General features: G+C 34.5%; 1 protein-coding gene across 5 annotated transcripts in view; it reads left to right on the top strand.

Annotated features, from left to right (window-relative positions):
• The window catches only part of TTLL7 (tubulin tyrosine ligase like 7), a 64,986-nt gene extending 44,074 nt beyond the window's left edge, over positions 1-20,912 (top strand). For 2 of the 5 annotated variants that reach the window (XM_071750531.1, XM_071750532.1), the window contains 7 exons: positions 2,129-2,324; positions 3,294-3,574; positions 6,430-6,564; positions 8,284-8,364; positions 11,967-12,127; positions 15,063-15,236; positions 18,678-18,981. In XM_071750531.1, coding sequence (XP_071606632.1) covers positions 2,129-2,324; positions 3,294-3,574; positions 6,430-6,564; positions 8,284-8,364; positions 11,967-12,127; positions 15,063-15,236; positions 18,678-18,798 — 1,149 coding nt within the window. In that variant the 3' untranslated portion in view covers positions 18,799-18,981. Of the gene's footprint in view, positions 1-2,128; positions 2,325-3,293; positions 3,575-6,429; positions 6,565-8,283; positions 8,365-11,966; positions 12,128-15,062; positions 15,237-15,582; positions 15,702-18,677 lie in introns of all 5 variants that reach the window. The other 3 variants (XR_011727087.1, XM_071750530.1, XM_071750529.1) reach the window with 3 other exon arrangements.
• Positions 20,913-21,196: the final 284 nt, after the last annotated feature.

Here is a 21,196-nt window from a genome sequence, read left to right as displayed (position 1 = left end):
GTAGAACTTAATAGTGTCTGTTAATCTATCAGTAAGAGAATAATCCATCTGTGAAACTCATCATCTTATAATAATAAAATCCTACAAATAAAGATCCATTACTGTATCAGAAAGTAACTTGCAAGATTAGACAGAGCAAACAAACATGAAGGAATGGTACTTTTCATGTCATGCTACCCAACATGAACAGTTCTTTCAGAAAATTCATAAAGTCCCCTCTATTAAAAAGTCTGAAAAGCTAACCTGCTGACAGAAGCTACTGTTAGGAAGTCAGATGCTGTACCTCGGGCTCACTCTCTTCCTTGGAAAAAGAAACAATCAGAACTCAAAACTTCATATAGAACAGGCAGAATAGTTAGCAGAGAGCAGTGTTTTCCTCCTCATCCTACTTCATATACAGAAACATATGTATATGAACATTCATGTATCTGAGGAGTAGCCGTATGTGTATAAATATGCTTTGCATGTAACAACTCTCTCATATTTGCTAGGAATTTCAGCTTTATTTTTATTTGAGTGTGATTAGGAGCTGAGAGTAGAAAACTAGTCAAGAATTTCCCAGAACAAAAGCATTTTTGCCAGCAATTAAAATACTGCTGAATTCTACTTAGATTGAGAAAAACCTTCTGGAAATGTCTGCCTTATTTATAGCCTCTAGAGGGCACCTTATCCTTACACACCGCAAGGTTTACTCACGTTCATTACCTTGCACCTCTTTCTACAGGAAAAAGAACAGATATTTTAGAGGAAATGAGCAATTACTTTTATTTTTATTCTTCTGATATAAAATCAGATGAGTTTAATCAAAGAAAAATGAGGTTAACATGCGGGGAAAATCAAGGTGATTAGAACTGCTATGCAATCCAGTCTCTCTTATTTTAGGAGGTCAGTTTAAAACCAGATCTTCCTATTATTTGTCATTATTGCTTTTTGTAATTTCTTTGACCTTCATTAACTGATGTGAACATTGATGTGGATAGTACTGTTTAGTGTAGGAAGCATGAGGAACATGCATATAGTAAGTGGGAATGAGTTTTACCTTAAGGCCTCTGGGTGTTTTGATTGAAAATGTTTATTATACCTTGAATAACTTATTAGGAATGGCTGATCAATCTATCAACATGGTGCACAGCATTTCATTATTGGAACAGCTATTTTTGAGAAAGCAGTAAGTGTTGATGCACCTTAATTTATCCTTTTGGCTGGTAGATAAATATCAAAATATTCTTTGGGTAATCTGAACAATTGCCAGGGCTCTCCTGAATTAAATATACTACTTCAGCTCTTCCTTATCTGGTCTTAATGGTCTGGGCTTGCATAAATGTTTTTTCACTTTCAAGTTAGTGGCAGAAATCTCTCCTTCCTTGGCTGAAATAGAAGTTTGGGTAGAATATGTTTAGTTATATAATGTATCTTGGAGGAACATCTTTGAGGCTTTGATCTGTTGCCCTTCCCAATAAATCTTGGTGCAATACATTATGCTAAGGTAATAGGGCAATTTAAATTCATCCAGAGATTTCTTCTATTTCACTCTGTCCCAAAATATGTTCAGAATTTATGATACTAATTTGTTTAAACCTGAGTATTAATTGCAGTCCATTAGATGACTAGGAAGATTAGGCCATCACCATAGCTTCTTATAACTGAGAGTTACTGGAAAGAGAGAAAATGTGTAGGTAAAAGAAGTGACCATGAGCCTTCTTAGGATAATAGATATAATGGAGGATATTGCATTTTACTTGTCTGTCTGATGGTATTCTGGATAAATTGATTTATGATTTCAAACTATGATTCAGTATGTCTGGTAGTATAAGTCACACTTGAAATTAAATGATTTTTTCCCCCTTACTATGTTATGCTGCTCTTCATGTGAGAGACTAGGATTACAATGTAGTGAATTTGATGAAATATTAAAGCATTTATTTTGAAATTACAGACAAACTTCCAATCTAATTTGGGAGGGTTTAAATATGTACTAATGAATCTGCTTGAGTTAGGAACCTAGTGTGATAGTAACTGTTGCTTTCATTTACAAAGGAATTACATTTCTCGATTGCTTTTTTTGTTTGTTTGGTTTGTTTTTTTATTGTATTTTTTAAAATTGTTTTTGTTGTTTTTTTTTAATTAGCCCTTATGTTCAATGCCAGAAAGTGCACAACCTCTAAGAAAACTTAAGAACTACAATAGTGACAGTAGCTGTGATAGCAGTAGCAGTATGTCAGAATCGGGAGAAGAAACTGAAAAAGAAGACCACAATGAAAAAAAAGAGAAAAAAGTTTCATATGATCTTGAAGAAAATAAATACAAGTCTTTGGAACGATCAGGTAAGTTTAAGGATCACTTCCCCAAGTGTGACATTCACAATGAATTATGTAAAGTGTTTCAGTATTTTGGAATATATCAGCATTTCTATCTCAGAGTTAAACACTGGTTTGCTAGTCTGATTTTCTTTAAAATATTTTCTAAATTAATGAAAATTAGTTTTTAAAAAAGAAAAATTTGGATATTATTTTACCAAGAAAGCTACAGAGAAAAAAATATACCTGGGCTACACTTAGGAATGGTGTGAATGTTCTTTTTTTCTTAGATTTTTTTGAGCAGACTGTTATTTTTTTCCCTATGAAAGTTCAAATTAACCTTGAATTTGCTGGAATGTAGAAAGGATGAAGAAATGTGTCTGGAGACATGTAGAAGGTAACATGTTCCAGATGAGATCCCTGCACAGATTTTTTGGTGATTGTTTTCTTTCTTGCTGCTGAGTGGTGTATGGTCTCAAAGAATTTCCTTATGTAACTGCACACACATAACACCGATTCTAAAATTTTATTTGTCATGGCAGCATCCCTTATTTAGCAGAAGACAATTTAAAAAAATGCACAGCTATGCAGCAGCAGATGAGGGACAGCAGATCTGCAAATATGAGATCCATCAACCAAATTTTCTCTCCAGCTTACGTATTCTTACAGGCAGGAAGCTACACATGGTAGCCACATACTTTTTGGCCTGTAGGGCATTCTGTAATAAATCTGATTCATGTTACAGACAACTGAAATCTGTCTATCTGATTAAAGCTGGCTGTGAGGAAAAAATAAATGTTCTTATAGAGTATGTAATGTATGTATTATTACAGGATCTGACATGACAGACTGCTACATGTATAGTTGTTACTGAACATACGTTGTAGCACAACATGTGCACACGTGCCATTCATGTATGTTATTAGTTACAAAGACTGAAAAATGACTGTTAAAAGAATAAAAAGTAATTGCATCATTCATTTAATTTGTCTGCAGGTAGAATGAACTGGAAACCTTCGATTAAAAATATAAAATCTCCATCATATTCATCCCCCACATCATCCACAGGTCCAATAAGGCGTTCTGTAAGCTGCCCTCGTTCAATATCAGTATTGACTATGCAGTCACAAGCAGCTGAGCAACGTCCCTTTTCAGCCAAAACATCTCTGCAAATCCAGCGTGCATCCTCAGTCAATAGGTCTCACTCTTTAAATCGCAGCCCAACTTCAGCCAGAGTCTCTCAGACACCCAGCTTGGGACCTATGAACTCTTCAGGGGTGAGTTAACAAAGCACTTCCATTCAAAATGTGTCCCATTTCTCTAAAACTCAATAAATACAACAATAATTTTTCCAGTGTCAGAAAACCTTAGGTACCATGGTCAGTGCTATATTTGCAGGAACTCAGGATCTCTAGACCTGCTTATGACTTAGAGTATGTGCTAGCTGTGATGTTCCAGTGGTTCTGGTGCAGCAATACAGGTGGCACATTTTGTGAGAATGTGAGTCTTAAGAGTTTTTGTGACTAAGAAATATTCTGTCCTAAATAGTTTTTTGAAGACAGAAGGAATTTTTACCTCTCTTAAAAAGTTTCTGTCACTGGGGACTGATGGTTCTGAAGTAAGGATGTACCTCTCCAAATATTTAAAGTAATAAAAATATATCAATAATTGAAAACAACTGTATGTTCCAAGGGTAAATACATTGTAGCAGAATAAATACTAGTAAGACTTTGTATGGGTGTCCATTGTAGAAGAAGGTGTAATTAATTCTCATCCTACTGTACCTAATTTGTGTACAGTATACCACTGCAGTGGAGCTCTACGTCCAAAGTAAATGATTTTAACATTTATAGATAGTGGTTTGTTCTTTTTGTTTTGGTTTGGTTTGTTTGTTTGCTTGTTTTTAAAGGATAGCTTTCATTTTGAAACCTGTCCCAGAGCCACAGAAGTGTTTAGAGTCAAGTGGTCTAACTAAATAGAATAAATAGATCAGATCAAACACTTTCAGCTGTTTAGAATTTGTGTGGTTAGTTATAACTCAGCAATGTACTTCTGAACCATACACTTCCTCCTCTTGTGATCAGACTGTCATCCTTTTTGGTATCTCCTTCACAACACAGGCACTTTTTATTTTGTATAGTGGACCACATAGCTACTTATCCTTAGGCAGCACTTGCCAGGATTGATCCCCAACCTCATCCTGTATTGTACTGGGTGCTGGTGCCAGTGCATTTCCATTCATGCTTTGGTGCCTGGCCTGTGTATTTCATCACCCAAATAATTCATCTCCAGATTAGCACAACAAACTGGCACTTCTAACCTGTATTTGCAGATTTTCTCTATTGTGGTGGGCTTTGATTGTGAGAAATCCTTTTGTAATGCTAATTAACTTGCTTCATAGTATTTACTTTCTCTAATTATAGTTTTATCTGATAGTATGCTCATTGTCTGTTTTGCCTGTGAGGCTTTGTCTAAATGATGAAAAAGGATCCTTTAAAATTGTGTGCTAACATCTTGTGCAATACTCCTTAGCGTGTTTTTCCATCTTTAAAGTCAGGTAATAGAATTGGAAAGACATTGATTGTGTCCTCGCCACAATGTTATAAAGGTATTTTTTATCACATTAGTTATCTGAAGTTTAAAAAGTATGCTTTTATCATCAAGATGTACTCTAAGAGTTTAATGAGACAGGGCTCATATAGATTTTTCTGTTCACATTAATTCTATATCAAATACAAATTACTGAAAGATTAAAAACAGTCTCTTACCATCTGACATTAAAAATGGGCTGCTCACTTAAATTAGTATTAGTAAGAAGCCACACTCTCTTTTTCACTGAAAGAGCTCTACCACAGATCTTGATATGTGGAACAATTATGTTGGGCTTAGCTCAGGGTTTTTAAAATAATGTGAATAAAATTACTTGCAGAATGGATAAGAACTTCTTATAATTTAGCACTGTATTGTGAACAGAACTCTGTTCATAATTGTTTCTGCAACTAAGGATAATATACTATATATTACTGCTAGAATAAAATTAAAATTGATAAACTATAACTTATTAAGAAGAAACTACTTATGCATGATAAAGTAATGGTTTATCTGCCCTTTGGGCAAGAAAAGAGCAGTATATTGCCATTTTTGGAGGCTGCTGAGATGTACTAAAGGTATGGAAACTAAGTATAGAATAAAAAAATTACTTTTGGGAATTACACACACATTAGTATAGCAGTTAAAAATGAAAGTGAATTTGGAAACATTTCCTATCTCATTTGAGCCATGTTGTTGTCTATCACAATGCAAAATAGTTTGTAGTACTTGAAAATATTATCACTTACTTAACGAAAGTATCCTTAAATATTGTAGTTCTTAGAAAATACAAAAATTTAGAAGTGCCTAAAAAATTTGTATTTCAGTCCTGAAAAAGCATAGAACTAAGCCCACTTAAATAAAAATAAAGTATGCAGAAGTGAACAAACAAGATCAGAAATACTTCTAACTAGTGTGTAAAATTTAAAGAAAAGCCCAAGCTTCTCCAGAGATGGTCTTATGCAGACATTGTAAGGGTTCAAGTTGGTGTTGGTATGAAAAAGACTGATTTTTTTTTTTAACAAAATCCTGGACCCTGTTGATGACCCTGTCAGAACTCCCACTGACCAGAGTAGGAGCAAAGTGTCCCTACATTTTAATGCTTCCTGAATTCTTGGCACAATGAGGTATAATTGGCAATTTATGTTAAGTTGTTGCAGTGAAGAACTGAAAAAAATTATTGTAACTAATGATTTCTGCTCTTTATGTTGAATTTAAATGCACAGTCAGTTATCTAAATTTGAAAATTACATTTTAAATTCTGGGCATCATAAATATTGAATTTATATTTGTTTATTCTGTTTCAAAGGAAGCATTTGAACTGTTTTTCTTGAATTTCTTGACAACTAGAAGTAATGGTGATGCATTAATGTTCATGAGGTATATGTATGTATAATAGTTATGTATTAGCTATTATGTCTATCCACTTTCATAATATATTTTGTGTCACCCCATTAGAATTTATTTTTGTCAAGGAAACATCTTTGTAATGTGAGAGAATGACAAGCCTGAAATTTTTCCTCTGTTTCTTACTGGTTTTTAGAGTGAGTCATTGCTGCAACAGAAAACAAAAGAGCAAGAAGCTGCTTTGACGAAAGAGACTCTTCTCATTATCAATGACATGAGAATGAAGTTCCCAGGTAAAACAGATGAGGAATCAGAATTAATTATAGAAGATGTAAGTATCTATAAATAAGAAAGAGGAATTACAGGGTAGATACTGTTTAGGCTACTAAAATGAAGGAAAGTAGAAAGCTCAATTTATGATTCATGAGCTCCTTTAGCATTAAAACTTCTGTAACTCTAGATAATTCAAAAGATATCAAAAGCTTGGAGTTTTGCATACTTTTTGACCTTAAAAGAGCAGCACTGCACACATTCCTATGTCTTTGTAAAATATATGAGAAACAATTAGAAAGGTAAGGAAAATTCAGTTTTTCGTTGTGGAGAAAGTTCAAACTTTTAAGTAAGCTAAGAAGAATCTTACAGTTCCTTAACAGTTTATATTTCATCTGAATTGTTAGTACAAATCCTGACATGTTTATCTGGCTCTTAAATAGAGAACTCAGAGTGGTATGCTGCAAGGCAGACTGGAAGTTTGCTGTTCATAAAGAACACCAGTCTCACTTCTTCTTGGCTCACTTCTTCTTGGCCAGGTTACCCTTTCTTACATACATCATTGTGCTGAGCCTCATCATTTTCTATCTAAGACTTGTGAAACAATGCTTGAACTAAATTAAGCAATTAAAATTCAGCACCTAATATGCAGATATATAAGCAGAAAATACGTGGTATCTAAATCCCTTTTAATTACCTGGTGCAAAGAAACATATCAGCTTGGAGAAGAAAAAAATGAAGATGGAAGTTCTTTTCTCAGTCTTATAGAGATGTGGAGTGATCTAGTAATTTAAATCAACACCCATATTCTGATGTAGGAAGCACAGCCCACAGTGTGTTAAAAGTAATTTAATTCATTATCCAGTCAGAAATGTCCTTTGTTCAGTGAGCTTTCAAAATGTAGATCATGTCTCAGGTAATCTGTGCAACTACATCACAATTCTCCTGTGATGATGGTTGATTTGGGTGATACTGGAAGACAGCATTCATAACCAGCATATTTAATTTCTCATCTTAGGATCAGAAATAAAAAGCTTCATTAAATTTTTTCACTCAGACGTGAGAATATGTGCACATTTATGTGCCTATGGGAGTGTGTGTGTGTATGCACTCCATCTAGTGGTGCTTTCTCATATAACGTTTGCATGGTAATAGATGCAGTTTCTTATTGCAAAATTAAGCAGTTTCTGATGGGAAACAATATTTCATAATGGAAGGAAACAAATAAGGTTGTATTAATTGTGAGTCAGAACTTGACATAGGTCTGCAATAGAATAGAAAGGTAAAATAACAAAATGAAAATAAAAATGTACATTCACAGCTTGAGCTATTTTTTAGCACTTAGATATCACAAAAGGAGAGTACTGGAGTTCATATGTAATAACTTATAAAAAGGATGTTTTCAATGTATGTCTAATGTCATTTATGCAGCAAAAAAAGGGTCACTAAATAAGTTAGCAGTTATGCATTATTGAACTTACTACTGTATTAAAGGAATGTAATCTGGTTCAGCTGAGTTTCTACCTGCTTTGTAGTGTATGACTGTCAGAATCTGATGGGAAAGAGGGTAAGATTTAATGGAAAGATTGCAGAAATTTTTGCAAAGATTCCCTCACATAACTTTGCAAATATTTTTCTTTTTCTTTATGAGAAAAGTTCTTTTCACAGAGGCCCCTTAGATGCTTACATTTTTTGCACTAGGAAAGCTCATGAATGAAATGCCAGATTTCAGTTGGTTTTATGTCTATTTCTTTTATCTTGTGCTTTGCAATGACTACAGATTATGGATAATTGGAAGTATCATAAGACAAAAGTGGCATCCTATTGGCTGGTAAAACTGGATTCTGTAAAGCAACGAAAAGTAAGTGACATATTTCATTTTCTAATGATTATCTGAAGTAGGCACATAGCAGTGTTTCTACTGGTGTTTAGCAGAAGCTGGGACAGACTTGAGATACCAAACTACTGTCTGTCAATACTAATATATATATAAATTCTATTACAGGGATTTATGTTGTTCCATGTTGGGACAAGTATAATTATCCTGGAATATAGTTTAAAAAACAATTCCTTAAAAATGTAGTTTTCTGAAAGAAAAGCAAACAAATATATTATCAGTGCTTACATACCCAATGTTTAGCAAGCAGTTTCAGAAGTTTATTGATTCAGCAGATTTGATTGATAAGGGATAAACCAGTCATCAGTTTCATACTAGGCCTCTTAAAACTCCATTGGTGTTTGTGATATTGCACTTGGTTATCTGAGTCTTTGACTCAAAGCAGATCATGTTTAATAAAAAATAGATTAGCCAGGGGAATATTATTGACATTGTTATAATGTTCAGCAAACTAGTTTAGTCTTGCAGAGGACTAATTATATTTGTTTATCATTCTGGCTTCACTCATATGCCATCTTGGAGCTACTGTTGTGCATAGCATCCTAGGAGTTTTTAATCTTTTTAAAACCTGACATATGATAGTATGTCAGTCATATCTGCATGTCATGTCAGTCAAAATCATCTTCACAGCATAATATTTATTTTACTTAATGTAGCAGAAATTACATTTGTTATTAATATAATTTAGTGCTCCTGAAACAGTATTTTGGGTCTTCTTCAGCCTCAGTCACTGACACATCGTGTGGATTAGCGTATCAGTTCCAGACATTTAAGCTCTGTGTGTCTCAGTTTCACAATCTCTTTTTAAAGATCATAAAAGAAAGTAACTTAATCAAAATGCTGCATGCATGATAACTATTATAATTGGAGAAGGTTGGTATATTATTATAGAAGAAAGAAGAATTATTTCAGAACTCCATTTCAAATGACTTTTTATAAAATCAGCAGTGTGATCCTCAGTCTTCCAAATTGTGTTCTGTTGAATATTGCAATAAATGCTTGTATTTCCATAGTGTACAGAGAAAACATGTTCATTTAATGTGGTGTTATATGATAGAGATATATTTGACTATTCAAGTTAAGTTCAGATATCAAATGGATATATGTCCACAGAGCTTTCTAAAGCTAAATTAGATGAGACAAATTGAAGGAGAACTTGGAAATGTAGGAGGCTGTAATTAATCAAAATCCTTCTCAAACCATGTCAAGTACCAGCACAGATCTATGATTTAGAAGAATTATTTCTTCTGCTATAGATAGGAATCAGTACAGCAATGAACTTCATTGGCTGAAAGTCTTTAATTTTTTTGATTGGTACCTACAGCTGTTCTGTTGAATAATCTTTTGCTTAAAATGACTTTTTAATTTCTTTTTCACTAAAGAAAAGAGTTTTGTAATCCCAATATACATGCACATAGATCTACACTATTGTGTAGCCTTTTGCCTCAAAGCACCAACAGCCTTTGTGGAAGCTTGTAGCAAATAGTAATGGGGAGCAAGAGCTGCTAGGAGGAAGGGAAGGATAGACAGATAGATGCATACAAATCAATCATATATATAATTTAAGGTGTTTCTTTCAACCCTTCCCCATAGGTCATTTCCCAAAACTATTGGAAGGAATTGCCACAGGGAGAGTGGTAAATATGCTCTTTGAGGAACTGAGGCTGTTCACTATGCATGTCTTCAGTTGCCCTTCCTAAGCTCCTTTTGGCCATCTGGCTTAGTTTACATTTTTTTATTTTTTTACCTGTGGCTGTTTGGTTTTTTTAACCTTCTTTTTAATCCAGTCAGAATTTTCTCCTTTAAGTGTTATTTCAGGAAGTCTGCAATAAAAGGTAGTTCTGTCCTTTATTAGACTGGCAGCCATGTAAAACTGAGGGCACGTGTGAAAAGTCAGGATGATTCAGGCTGGTGTGCTAGGTCATTACTAGCAAAAACTGCACTGCCTTTGCTCTTCTTGTGAGGACACCTTTTACAACTTAGGAGGCTTCCAATTCCTGAAGCACTCCTGAGCCCTTCATCTCTGCTTGTGCTGGAATTGGTTTGCCTTTTAATTATTTTTTCTTTTTCAGCTGCTTTTAACCTTAATCCCTTCAAGCAAGCAGATATTATTCTTAGAAGGGTAGTTTATAAAAACAGATCTATGTTGACAATGACATTGCAGCTGAGGACTGCCAAATGTGTAAGCTTCTGTTGATTTGAAAGAAGTATGTTTTATATTCTAGTGGGTGGATAAAGGAGTAGTGAGTTCAAGGTGGAGAATATTTATGCAAGTCAGGAATTTGGCTTGAAGGGACCTTTTGCAACTTTGTGAAATACAAACCAGAAACTCAGTCCCCTTCACTATACTTACTGGGAAGTTCTAAAACACAAAAAGAAAATACCTGGGCAATGTACTAAATTTTACAATGTTCATCTCTGACAGGTATATTTGCTTAAGAATTATTCAATATGATGTAGCAAAACTAAACTCTTGCTCATATTCTTAATGTCTAATATTCCAGCATTACAGCAGAGGTACAGGAGGCATTTTGAATCAAACTGAGAATAAACTGATGAAACTGATACATGCTAAAATGAAGTTTAGTCCCCCAAGACTTTGAAGAAAAAAAGACTTCTCTGTGGGAGGAGTTGTGACTGCTTTTTGTTACATCACTTTACATAATTTCTTTAAAAGTATTTTGATGGTTACCAGAAGGTCTTTACATCGTGTTTTGAATATGCTCTTTCATAACATCTTGTTCTTTTACATCTAGATAATGTGCTATGTTAAAGTAAATTATGTAAATTAAAGTAAACAGAAAGATGAAGGCAAACTAGGAAAATTAACTAGGAAATATGAGGGTGTAGTTTTCATGAGGTTCCAGCTCTTGTGTAATGCCTTCTCTCTTTTCTTCAATGGATGATTGAGACCATGTTTGCAAATTAAGAACAATTAACTGGGACATTTTCCCTTCTGGCATATTGGCAATATCAACACAATAAAAAAAGTAAGAAAGTTTTTTTTCCAGAGTACCTGGCAGTCACAGCTTGCTGTGAGATGCGAGGTTCAGTTTTTAGTTTTCTTCAGCTTCATAAAGTCATAGAATGGTAGGGGTTGGAAAGGACCACTGGACATCGAGTCCCAGCCCCCTGACAAAGTAGGATCAACTAGGACAGGTCACAGAGAAATGCAGCCAGAAGGGTCTTGAAAGTCTCTGAAGAAGGAGACTCCACAACCTCTCTGGGCAGCCTGTTCCAGGGCTCCATCACCCTTACAGTAAAGGTTTTCCTTGTATTCAGAGGGAACTTCATGTGTTGTAGTTTATGGAACACAGGGCAGCACTGAAAAGAGACTGGCCTCTTCTTGACACCCAGTATTTTGATGTGGTTCTGCAAAATGTTACTGACAGAAAAGTGTATCATAAAAGCTTGTTTGTGAATGTACAGAAATGGAACATTGATGCTGGGGGGAATTTATAGGTGTGTAGTCATCTGTGTTTGTGTGCAGTGAATCAGCAGTGAACAGTTGGGTTTAGATTCTGCAGTGTGCCTTTGCTGTGGTTTTATGAAATACTCTTTCCTAGGTTTTGGATATAGTCAAGACAAATGTTCGTGCAGTTCTACAACATGTCTGGAAGGCTCCAGACATTGAAAATTTACATCTCTACCGTCTCATTAACCGTGTTTTCAATCGCTTACTTTGGAGCCATGGTCAAGGTTTATGGAACTGTTTCTGTAATTCAGGGTAAGCCTATTTTTCTTATTTTAGTCTTCCTCATAGCTTCACAATTACAATCAATACTGGCATACTTTGTTTCTCTTTTTTGTTTAAGAGAATGCTGTAATACATTGAACTTGGTTTTTAAACCATCTAAAGATATAGTATAGTTAGAAATCTAATAATCTAGACCAATTCAGTAATGGAATCAGACGTAGTCATTTATGTACAAATATAAAGAGCCTAAGGAAAAATTTAGTTTTTGAAATATCTGAGCTTCAGGTCAACTCTACCATTGGATGGTGCACAGTTGTGAGACCAGACTACCGTAAGTGTCAAATGTGGACTTAACATCAACAGAAAAAATTGTCATAACTATTTGAGCTCAAGACTTACAACAGAGGAATCTGGTCAGGTGCTGTTGACATGCCAAATGTAATGTCAGTTTTGTGATTTACAAATGTTCAGCTCAAACTTTTGTGCTCAGTTGCATTCGCTGTTTTTCACACTGGTGGGAATTATGCAGAAAAGGTAATATGCAGAAAAGGAAATTTTCTGAGGTAAGAAGATGTTTTTGCTTTGGTTAGCAAATACAAGTTTTCTAAGGTTGGGAGCAAAGGTCAAGCCATATATTAAAAGTAAAATATCCTACACTTCAAAATCTACATTCCTAAAATCAAAGACATTCATGTAAGGATGAGTTTGGAGGATCAGATCCTAGGTCTAAAATAATCTCCCTTCCCCTGCCACCATCTGTCAGATTTCTTTATATAATAAGAACACAAACATGTGAATATGAAAGGTACTGCATACAAAACAATTTTCTAATTTGATTAACTTGCATAAGGTGTAGTTCCTTTTCAATAATTCTCTTAGAACAACAAGCACACATAGCATACTGATGGATGTTGTATGTACACAGGAATCAGGTCAATATGTTCTTCATGTATACTAATTTTTCATATGTAGAGAATGCATGTAATGCACTTGTTAATTGTTTCCCAAACAAATAAGTAAAAAGAAGAGGAAACTGAGAGTATCTTGAAGTGAATAAATGTTGGTTTATTTCTTATTACTGTCTTCACAATGGTGAAGGTTTATTTTTGTTGTTCAAGCCGTTAGGAATCTTCACTTTTTTTTGCTGAGTCAGGCCATGGGAAAACACAGATGTCAGCCTTAAGATTTGCTAGAGATAAGGAGAGGGAATGCCACACAATTTTGCCACACAATTTTGTATAATTCTTAGCAGATGCACAGTCCCTTTCCATGCCAGCAGAGCTGTGTGAAGGGAGGGGCAGTTCTGTTTAATATTTTTATCAGCCATTTGGATCAGGAAACAAAATGCTCCCACAGCAAGTTTGCAGGTGACACTAAATTGAGCAGGAGTTTTGGTCTGCTTAGGGACAGGAAGAGAGAGTTGGACAGATTAGATTGCTGGGCTGAGGTCAGCAGTGTGTGGTTTAATAAGACCAAGTGACAGGATATTAGGAAAAAATTCTTTACTGAAAGAGTAGTGAGGGATTGGAATGGACTGCACAGGGATGTGGATCCTTGGAGATGTTCAAGAAGCCTTTAGATGTGGAGCTTCAGGATACCGTTTAGTGGTTGTAGGTTGTGATAGCTGGACTTGATCTCAAAGGTCTTTTCCAACCTTAATGATTTTATGATTCAAAGTCTTGAGTCCAAGATCAATTTTGTTGTCATAATCTATTAAAATTACCTTCCCTTTTAATAATGCTGTTATTATTTTGAAACTTAATTTTGGATATTTTCTTCTCTAAGAAGTGTGGGTTTTGTTCAAAACCTTTGAACAACTCTGCCACTCACTTGGCTTGGAAAAAAAATCTTTGAGCCAGCACAATAGTTCAATGAAGACTTGGATTTCTCATCTAGCAATAATGTCATGCATGCAAGACTCCACTGACTGCAAAGTGGGGCTCAATTCTTTGAAAAAAATCCATTTCTTGTAAAAGGAATTGCTATGTAAAAGATTGTAAAAAAATACTGTAGAAGTAATAAGTGTAGAGATCACTCTGCATGTAATATACTTAATGCAGATTTCACAGAAGAAATCAGAAAAGATGTTTGTACCTTCCCAGTATGCTGTTTATTCATTTACAAGCATCCTTCTTGCCCTCTAATACTGAACAGACAACTCATGACAGCACCTCTGTAGCAGGAAGGCAAAGTTCTCATCACTCTTCCATTGAGTACCTTGTACCATTTAAAATGGGATAAAATTTATGTGTAAAACTGTTGGGAAGGGGTATTAGTGTGCCAATTTAGAAACATCATGATTGTATGAAAATATACAGAGTATAGTACTTTGGCTATTCTTAAGCCATGTCTTGGAAGATGAAGAGAGCCTTAAGGTTTCCTCTTGCTGGTTAGATCTCTGCTGGGCATATGCAATTTTAGCAAAAAGGATGAACAAAAAACCAAAGAAGACCTCAGATAAGGAAGAAGAACATGTACCAATCTCTTGTAAATTAATATTTGCTTCTTACTATCATGTGCTTAAATTAGAGGAGTATTTTTGTGCTGTGTAGACATGTACAGATAATTTATTGCTTTTAATAATTCCTTTAATATTACATCATATTTGCATTCAGGTGGTAGCCTCTTAAAAATAAGTGGGTTTTGTTCCTTTCGTAAGAGACCTATACAATTATGTGACAGTAAATCTTAATGTGATAAACCTAAGTAATGGCCTATAAACACTTAAGGGAATCAAGTAAAAAATATCTGTGGACGTTTCATATATGAAGATAAACTTCATAATTTGTGTTTTGGACTTAATATCTGCCAGCATTTCTGTTAAATAGCATTGACTGTTCCTGTGAACAGGTGAGGTCATGCTTTTTCTCTTGTTCCTCTATTGTTAAATCTGATATAAAGCACTAAAGCTCCCAGATTGCAGTTTGTGGCAGAAACCATGAAGCTGTGTCTTTTTCCATAACAGGAGTTCTTGGGAAACCATGTTCAGTAAAAGCACAGAGGTGGTGACTCCTGAGCAGCTCCAGTGTTGCCAGCGAATAGTACAGCTTTGTAAACACTGCCTGCTGGTGGTTTACAAATATTCATCAGATTCAAGAAGTTCCCCAACTGGGATAAGACCCCACTGGGATGATACAAGGTATGCATTTCAATATTGTCTTCCTAAATTTTATGTATAAAGGATAATATGGGAACACGTTTCAGACTGCAGTGTTGCTACCACTACACTTCTCTTCTAGCCTATGCATTCTTTTCACTGTGCATTTAAAAAAAATTACAACAAACCTCCAAACGTTTCCCTGGATCCTGAGTTTATGTTGTTCTAATCTCTCTTGCCCACTAGGAAGTGCTACTAAAATAAGACTAAATATGCACATCTTGTGTGAAACCACACTTACTAAAGTCTTGGCTGCCAACTGCTCAAGCAGCTGCAGCGAAGGCTTTCTGAAAAGTGAACTGAAAATTTCCTTTCTTCCCCTTCTCAGATCCTTCAAAGTCACTGATTCCAGATTTGCATTCCTAGAGGTATCCTAACATGTATGATACTTCTGGCTTCACATTCGCAGTGGGATGCTATAGGGGTACAGCTCCAGCCAGGGGTCAGGTAAGTGCCATCTGATTTACTGTATTGCACAGTTTTGCAAAGTTGGTTTCCAAAACCTACATATTGAAAGTTTTATTATTTCATCTTACAGAGCATAAATTTCTTTTCAAACCTTGCAAAACAGCATCATATAGTAAAAACATTATTTGGCACTTACCTGATTCTCTATTGGCTGATTTAGTTCTTTGACTGGATACAACAGGGATTATAGTGTTTTGACTGTAGGGATTATTGAAAAAGCTCCAACTGTGGGAGTCAACGATCTGCAATTTAATTGATGTAGGTGGAGAATTAAATGTAAGTCTCATATTACTTAGGTTCCAAATTATGTCTACAATGGCAATTTGAATTATTATGTATATAAACTTACAAATGCTTTGTTTATATAAAACATCTTACAGATGTTATTTCATAGAAAGGCTTTATGAGTTATATATTACGTGGAAAGCAAAACCTTTGATATATTATCTGTTAAACTGATTTTATGACTTCATTGCTTACTTGTTATAGCTCAGACCAGCTATTTGATACACTGAACCAATTTGTTATTGTCATATGGATCTTAAGGCAGTCCAACGTAGCAAAAGTAGAAGTATGTTAGCCACAAAACAAATCATATTCAATATTACATATACTGAGCTCTAACAGGAGGTTGGTAAAGTCGTCTGGATTACTTAAGACTAGAAAATCTTCAACCTTTAAGTTTTTATTGCTTTTTACTGTTAATACTGCAGAAAATTTTTCATCATGACCAACGACAAGCTATTCAAAATTATTGCATTACTCTAATGTACTGCAGCTAAGAGGTTTGCATTTGGAAAGCAGTGACAGGGATGGTCCAGTTGAACTTTCTCAGCTTCAGTTTCTATGTTCCTTTGGGTGCTGAATGGAAGTTTATTCATAAATTTCACAGGCTGGAGGAGTCTAAGACCTCTGTATCAGAAATATCAGTATGTATTTAGCAATGGAGTGTCATGACACCCCTGATTAAAGTTAGTTTTTATGTTAATCTCCACAAATGTTAATCTCCATTGTGAATACAGCAATACACTAGTTAACCATAATATTCTGAATCATTAAAATGAAAGATACATATGGAAATAAATGCTTTTGCCCATTATGCCCCTTAATTGTAAGGTAATGAATTACTTTTCTAGAAATGGGAGAAACACAATACTATTACATCTAGTTTTCTGTTAATGATATAAGAATCTGCACTTCTACTTATAGTTTTCTTGACTCTGTAAAATTGTGTGAAGTGCAAGAAGAAATCAAGAATATAATTTAATAAATGTATAACAAATACATAAGAAGTAATTTTTTTCGAGACTTTATAAAATTTGATTCAAAGAACTTTGTATTTTTCCAAGCACAAACCAATTTTTAAATTTTGTTTGTGCTTATGAAACAAATGTTTATGAAACTAAAGCTTTCAAAGACTGCAGACAGATGCCTCTTTAGTTGGTAGAATTTTTCTGTATGAGGAAAGCGAAAAAGATAATGACAGTAGCCAGAGTTCTTTTTTCTCTTTCCAAATTTGTTCTCAATCACATCTCCTAACTGTAGGTGTCATGTATAGCCACTGTGTGTCATGAAGAGAATGAACAGGAGTATTGATGTAAATGTGTGTTAAATCTCATTTTTTCCTCACAAATTTAAAAGAAATCAATAGGAAAGCTCAAAACCAATACCAAAATCTCTCAAAATGAAAGCTAAAATAAAAATCTGTAAAGAATCATATATTTTATAATTTGATAAATTCACTTGTGTTACAAAATTAAAAACAAATACCATCTTCTACTAGATCCTTACAGCATGCTAAGGTAATCTTTATTACATGGCATATTCTCTGGGATGCATCAGAGGTTTTTACTGTATCAGCATGCAAAGGCAGGACTCTGGTGATGTAGTGAAGTGCTAAGCTCACCATCAACCCATAAGAAATAAATTTTATTTTTGTAAATTGTTAAAAAAGTATATTGGTGATAATATTTTATAAGAACAGCTTTTCTTATAGCTTAATCAAACCAAATGTGTATACTTTATTATGTAGATTTTCTCCCATTGGCAGCGTGATGCTGTTTCTATTGATATGATTAGTAGAATCAGCCTTTTAACTTGCTCATCATTAATCAGTAGGATTCACTAGAATGATGCAATAATTTTAAGCAGTAATTTATGCAATGTATTGTGTTAATCCATCCTAACATTGACATAATTCATTATGAAATTCTGATCTACTGTGGATGTTATTTTTGCACATTTACTGTGCTCATCTAATGATTTCTGCAATTAATTACTAGGAAATGATGATATGAAAATATTTCAGAATTAATATTAGACATATGATAAATTATTGTTTGCAATATTACATAAAATACAGGCTATATCCTTGCCTGAATTTAAAGGTGCATAGCAACCAACGTGACTTACTGGGTTCTAGCATCATTGTTTCTTGCTTTATGAGAGCAGTGATGACAGCATATCTCTCTTTTTTAGAGGATTTGAACTGGAAACCCAAGCTGAAAACTTCTGTTTTTTTCTCTAATCAACTTATTTTACAACTTCACTTTTTATAAGGTGGTTAACATTATTGCATAAATTGCAGTTTTTACCCAGTTTGAAATGAATATATAGTGCTATAGTAACAGGAAACAAAGGGTAAAGCAATTATTTTTGGTAGTTGTGTTATGCAGGATGTCACTTTTATTTAATCACTTGCTTTAAATAGAAAGGACTAGGAAGAAGTGTGATCCTCATAGAACATCCTGAAATTTTGCTAAGAGTTTCCCTGGGGTTAGTTCTATTTTCTGGGTTAGATAGTGCCTACTGCCCTGTATATTTTATAAATAGTATTTCTTGTACATAATTTCTTGCATACAACGACTAAAGGTATGGTGCCTGCACAGTTAACTCTTTTTCTCTTGAATGTCACTTTGCCTGTAAATTCTGCTATATTTTTCATATCCTTTCTAGGTATTTATTGCCAGGACCTTCACTGTTCATCATGAAATCATCCCTGTCCAACCTTAGCTGCAGTTCATCTGGAATGTCCCGCCGTAACATTTTGTTCACACACAGATACAGTCACTTGTGAAGCAAAAGGAAAATCTTTGTAAAAAATGGCATTCCGTTTTTTTTTTTCAAATTGAAAGTTGTGATGGAGCTAAATACACTGTTATGTATTTACTACCATATTATGATAACATTTAGCTGAAAACCTGTTGTAAAAGCATAGTTTTTCTGAAAGCATAATAAACAGTGTTAAGTTGTTTACACACACATGTGAAAGTGTAGATCTTGCTAGATTTATAAGTAATCCCTCTCTACTAGAAATGTTATTTTTGCTGCAGAATATATGAAATAGAATTGATCTTGAAGATCCTATTACAGTGTTACATTATTTTCTAAGTACAATACCTTGACTTGAGTATTATTTATTGTAAAGTATACTATTTATTGTCTCAAATGTAATTGAATCTTTAACAAGGAAGATGATTAAAAAAACTGTAGTAGAGCAGTAAAATGGCAAGAGTTATCAAAAATAATCTGATCACTTCTTGGATATGTGTAAAGTAATTCCCAAAACTCTGTAAGCCAAATCTGAAACAGACATGTTTTTATTTCTCCTCTGAAATTACAAAATCTCTTTAATGCTGCTGTTTCTCTTAAAGGACACATTTTAAGTATCTTCAAGTCAAATTGAAGGCAGCTAGTACAGAAACAGTGGAAATGCCAGTTTAGACGTTCAGTTTCTAATTAGATTGTTTTAATAAAATGGAAGCCAATGTTTGTTACCAGATTTTCATTCACATTACCTGTGTCCTGTGCCTTTAGATTTCCTTTGGGAGCAAGCAGTCATCTCCAACTCGCACAAGCATGCATAGTGCATAGTTTTGCTGTTTTATGGCACAAGTGGTAAAGCAGACATTTTTAGAACATACTGCAGCTATAATGTATTATTTCAACCTTAAACTAATTGGTTTGTAGTAGTTTTAGCATACAGTCCAGTACCTACTATAGAATGGATCCTTGGAATGGACAGTATTTTCTAGGTTGCTGACACCTTTAAATATTGGAAATCTAATTCATTAGAAAGTTCTCATTTATATTCAGCTTGCTGGGCCTGGCTGAAGGCACAAAAAGAAAATGAGCCAGAGCAGGAACCTGCTAATAACAGGACTTGTAACCTGAAAACATCATTCAGGTTTTGCTACATATACCCATTCATTCCACTCAGCATTGTGCCATATGAGCCTTACTCATTATAGAAATAATTATTTAAAAATAAATCAGTTAATCTAGATTTAGAAATGAACTGAGTTTTTTAACTGAGTAAAGAACAGAGTAGTTATTTACCAAAGACTTGTTTACTTACCAATCATGTAACCTTGAAACATATTTGTAAATTATCAGTATATTTCAGGTATACTTAAAAAAATAATTTAGGGGCTAATTATCCTCAGGAGCAAGTATGTTAGAGGTTTTTAATATCCAGAGATTCAAGCTAAATTTAAGAGAGTTAAGAAATACAAACCTGGGAATGTGAGCGAGATTTTTGATGCCAGTGCTGTAGTGCTTTGGCTCAAGCACTTGCAGGATATATGATAATGAGACTATTTGTAAACAGTTAGAAACATCTCTTTAGATTATCCACGTATAAGCAGTCTTCTGGTCTGGAAAAGTCTTTTTAATTTTTGTGTTAATACTGGTTTAGTGTTCACATTAATTTTATATCTCTTCTGGTCCATACAGTGACACTGATAAAGCATAGTATGGTTATCTGTAAGACCTAATAGAAGTTGTAAATTCTCTCTTCTTTGAGGAGGCTTCCATTGTATTGTGCTTTGGGCCATAGGCATAAAACCAGCTTCCAGCTTAGCTTGCCGTTTTTTTTTTCCTTTTTTTTTTTTTAATTCATTCTTTGAAACCACATGATGATCTCTGTTCTTGGAAGCCAGTGCTGGGACAGGTCAATCTGAATAGAATACTTTGCCAGTAGAATGAGGGCTGCTAACTGTACCTCTGTGGTATGGACAGATCTAGAAAAAAACACATTTAGCGTGTACAAAAGTGGACCAGGTGCTTGGTTTACGTCTGACTTTACTTAATATATTCATATTTCTGATACTCTTTCCTAAAGTGGTACTGTGTTCCTAATAGTGTGTGAATCAATACTTTCAATAAAAGTAATGCTACACTTTCCTGCCAGCTCCTCAGAACAAATGTGTATGGTCTACGGGTGAGTTATGGGCTGCACCTACAGTCTGGCTCCAGATAGTGCTTGAGATAGAAGCATTTACTCCTTTCCTTCTGGAAAAGAGCAGTATTTCCATCGTGATCAGATAAGTGGTCCTAGGAAATGAGCCTTTAAATAATTCTTGACCTTGGGCTTTTGCAAGCAGTACTGCAGCTGAACCTTCAGCCTGATGACCAGCAGATCTGCTGACCTCTCATCTTAGCCCCACCATCAAGACTTTACTGGGGAAGCAACT

Source organism: Heliangelus exortis, chromosome 8 (genome assembly GCF_036169615.1).
Source record: "Heliangelus exortis chromosome 8, bHelExo1.hap1, whole genome shotgun sequence".
Taxonomy (NCBI): Eukaryota; Metazoa; Chordata; class Aves; order Apodiformes; family Trochilidae; genus Heliangelus; species Heliangelus exortis.
This window is presented reverse-complemented; position numbering and strand designations above follow the sequence as displayed.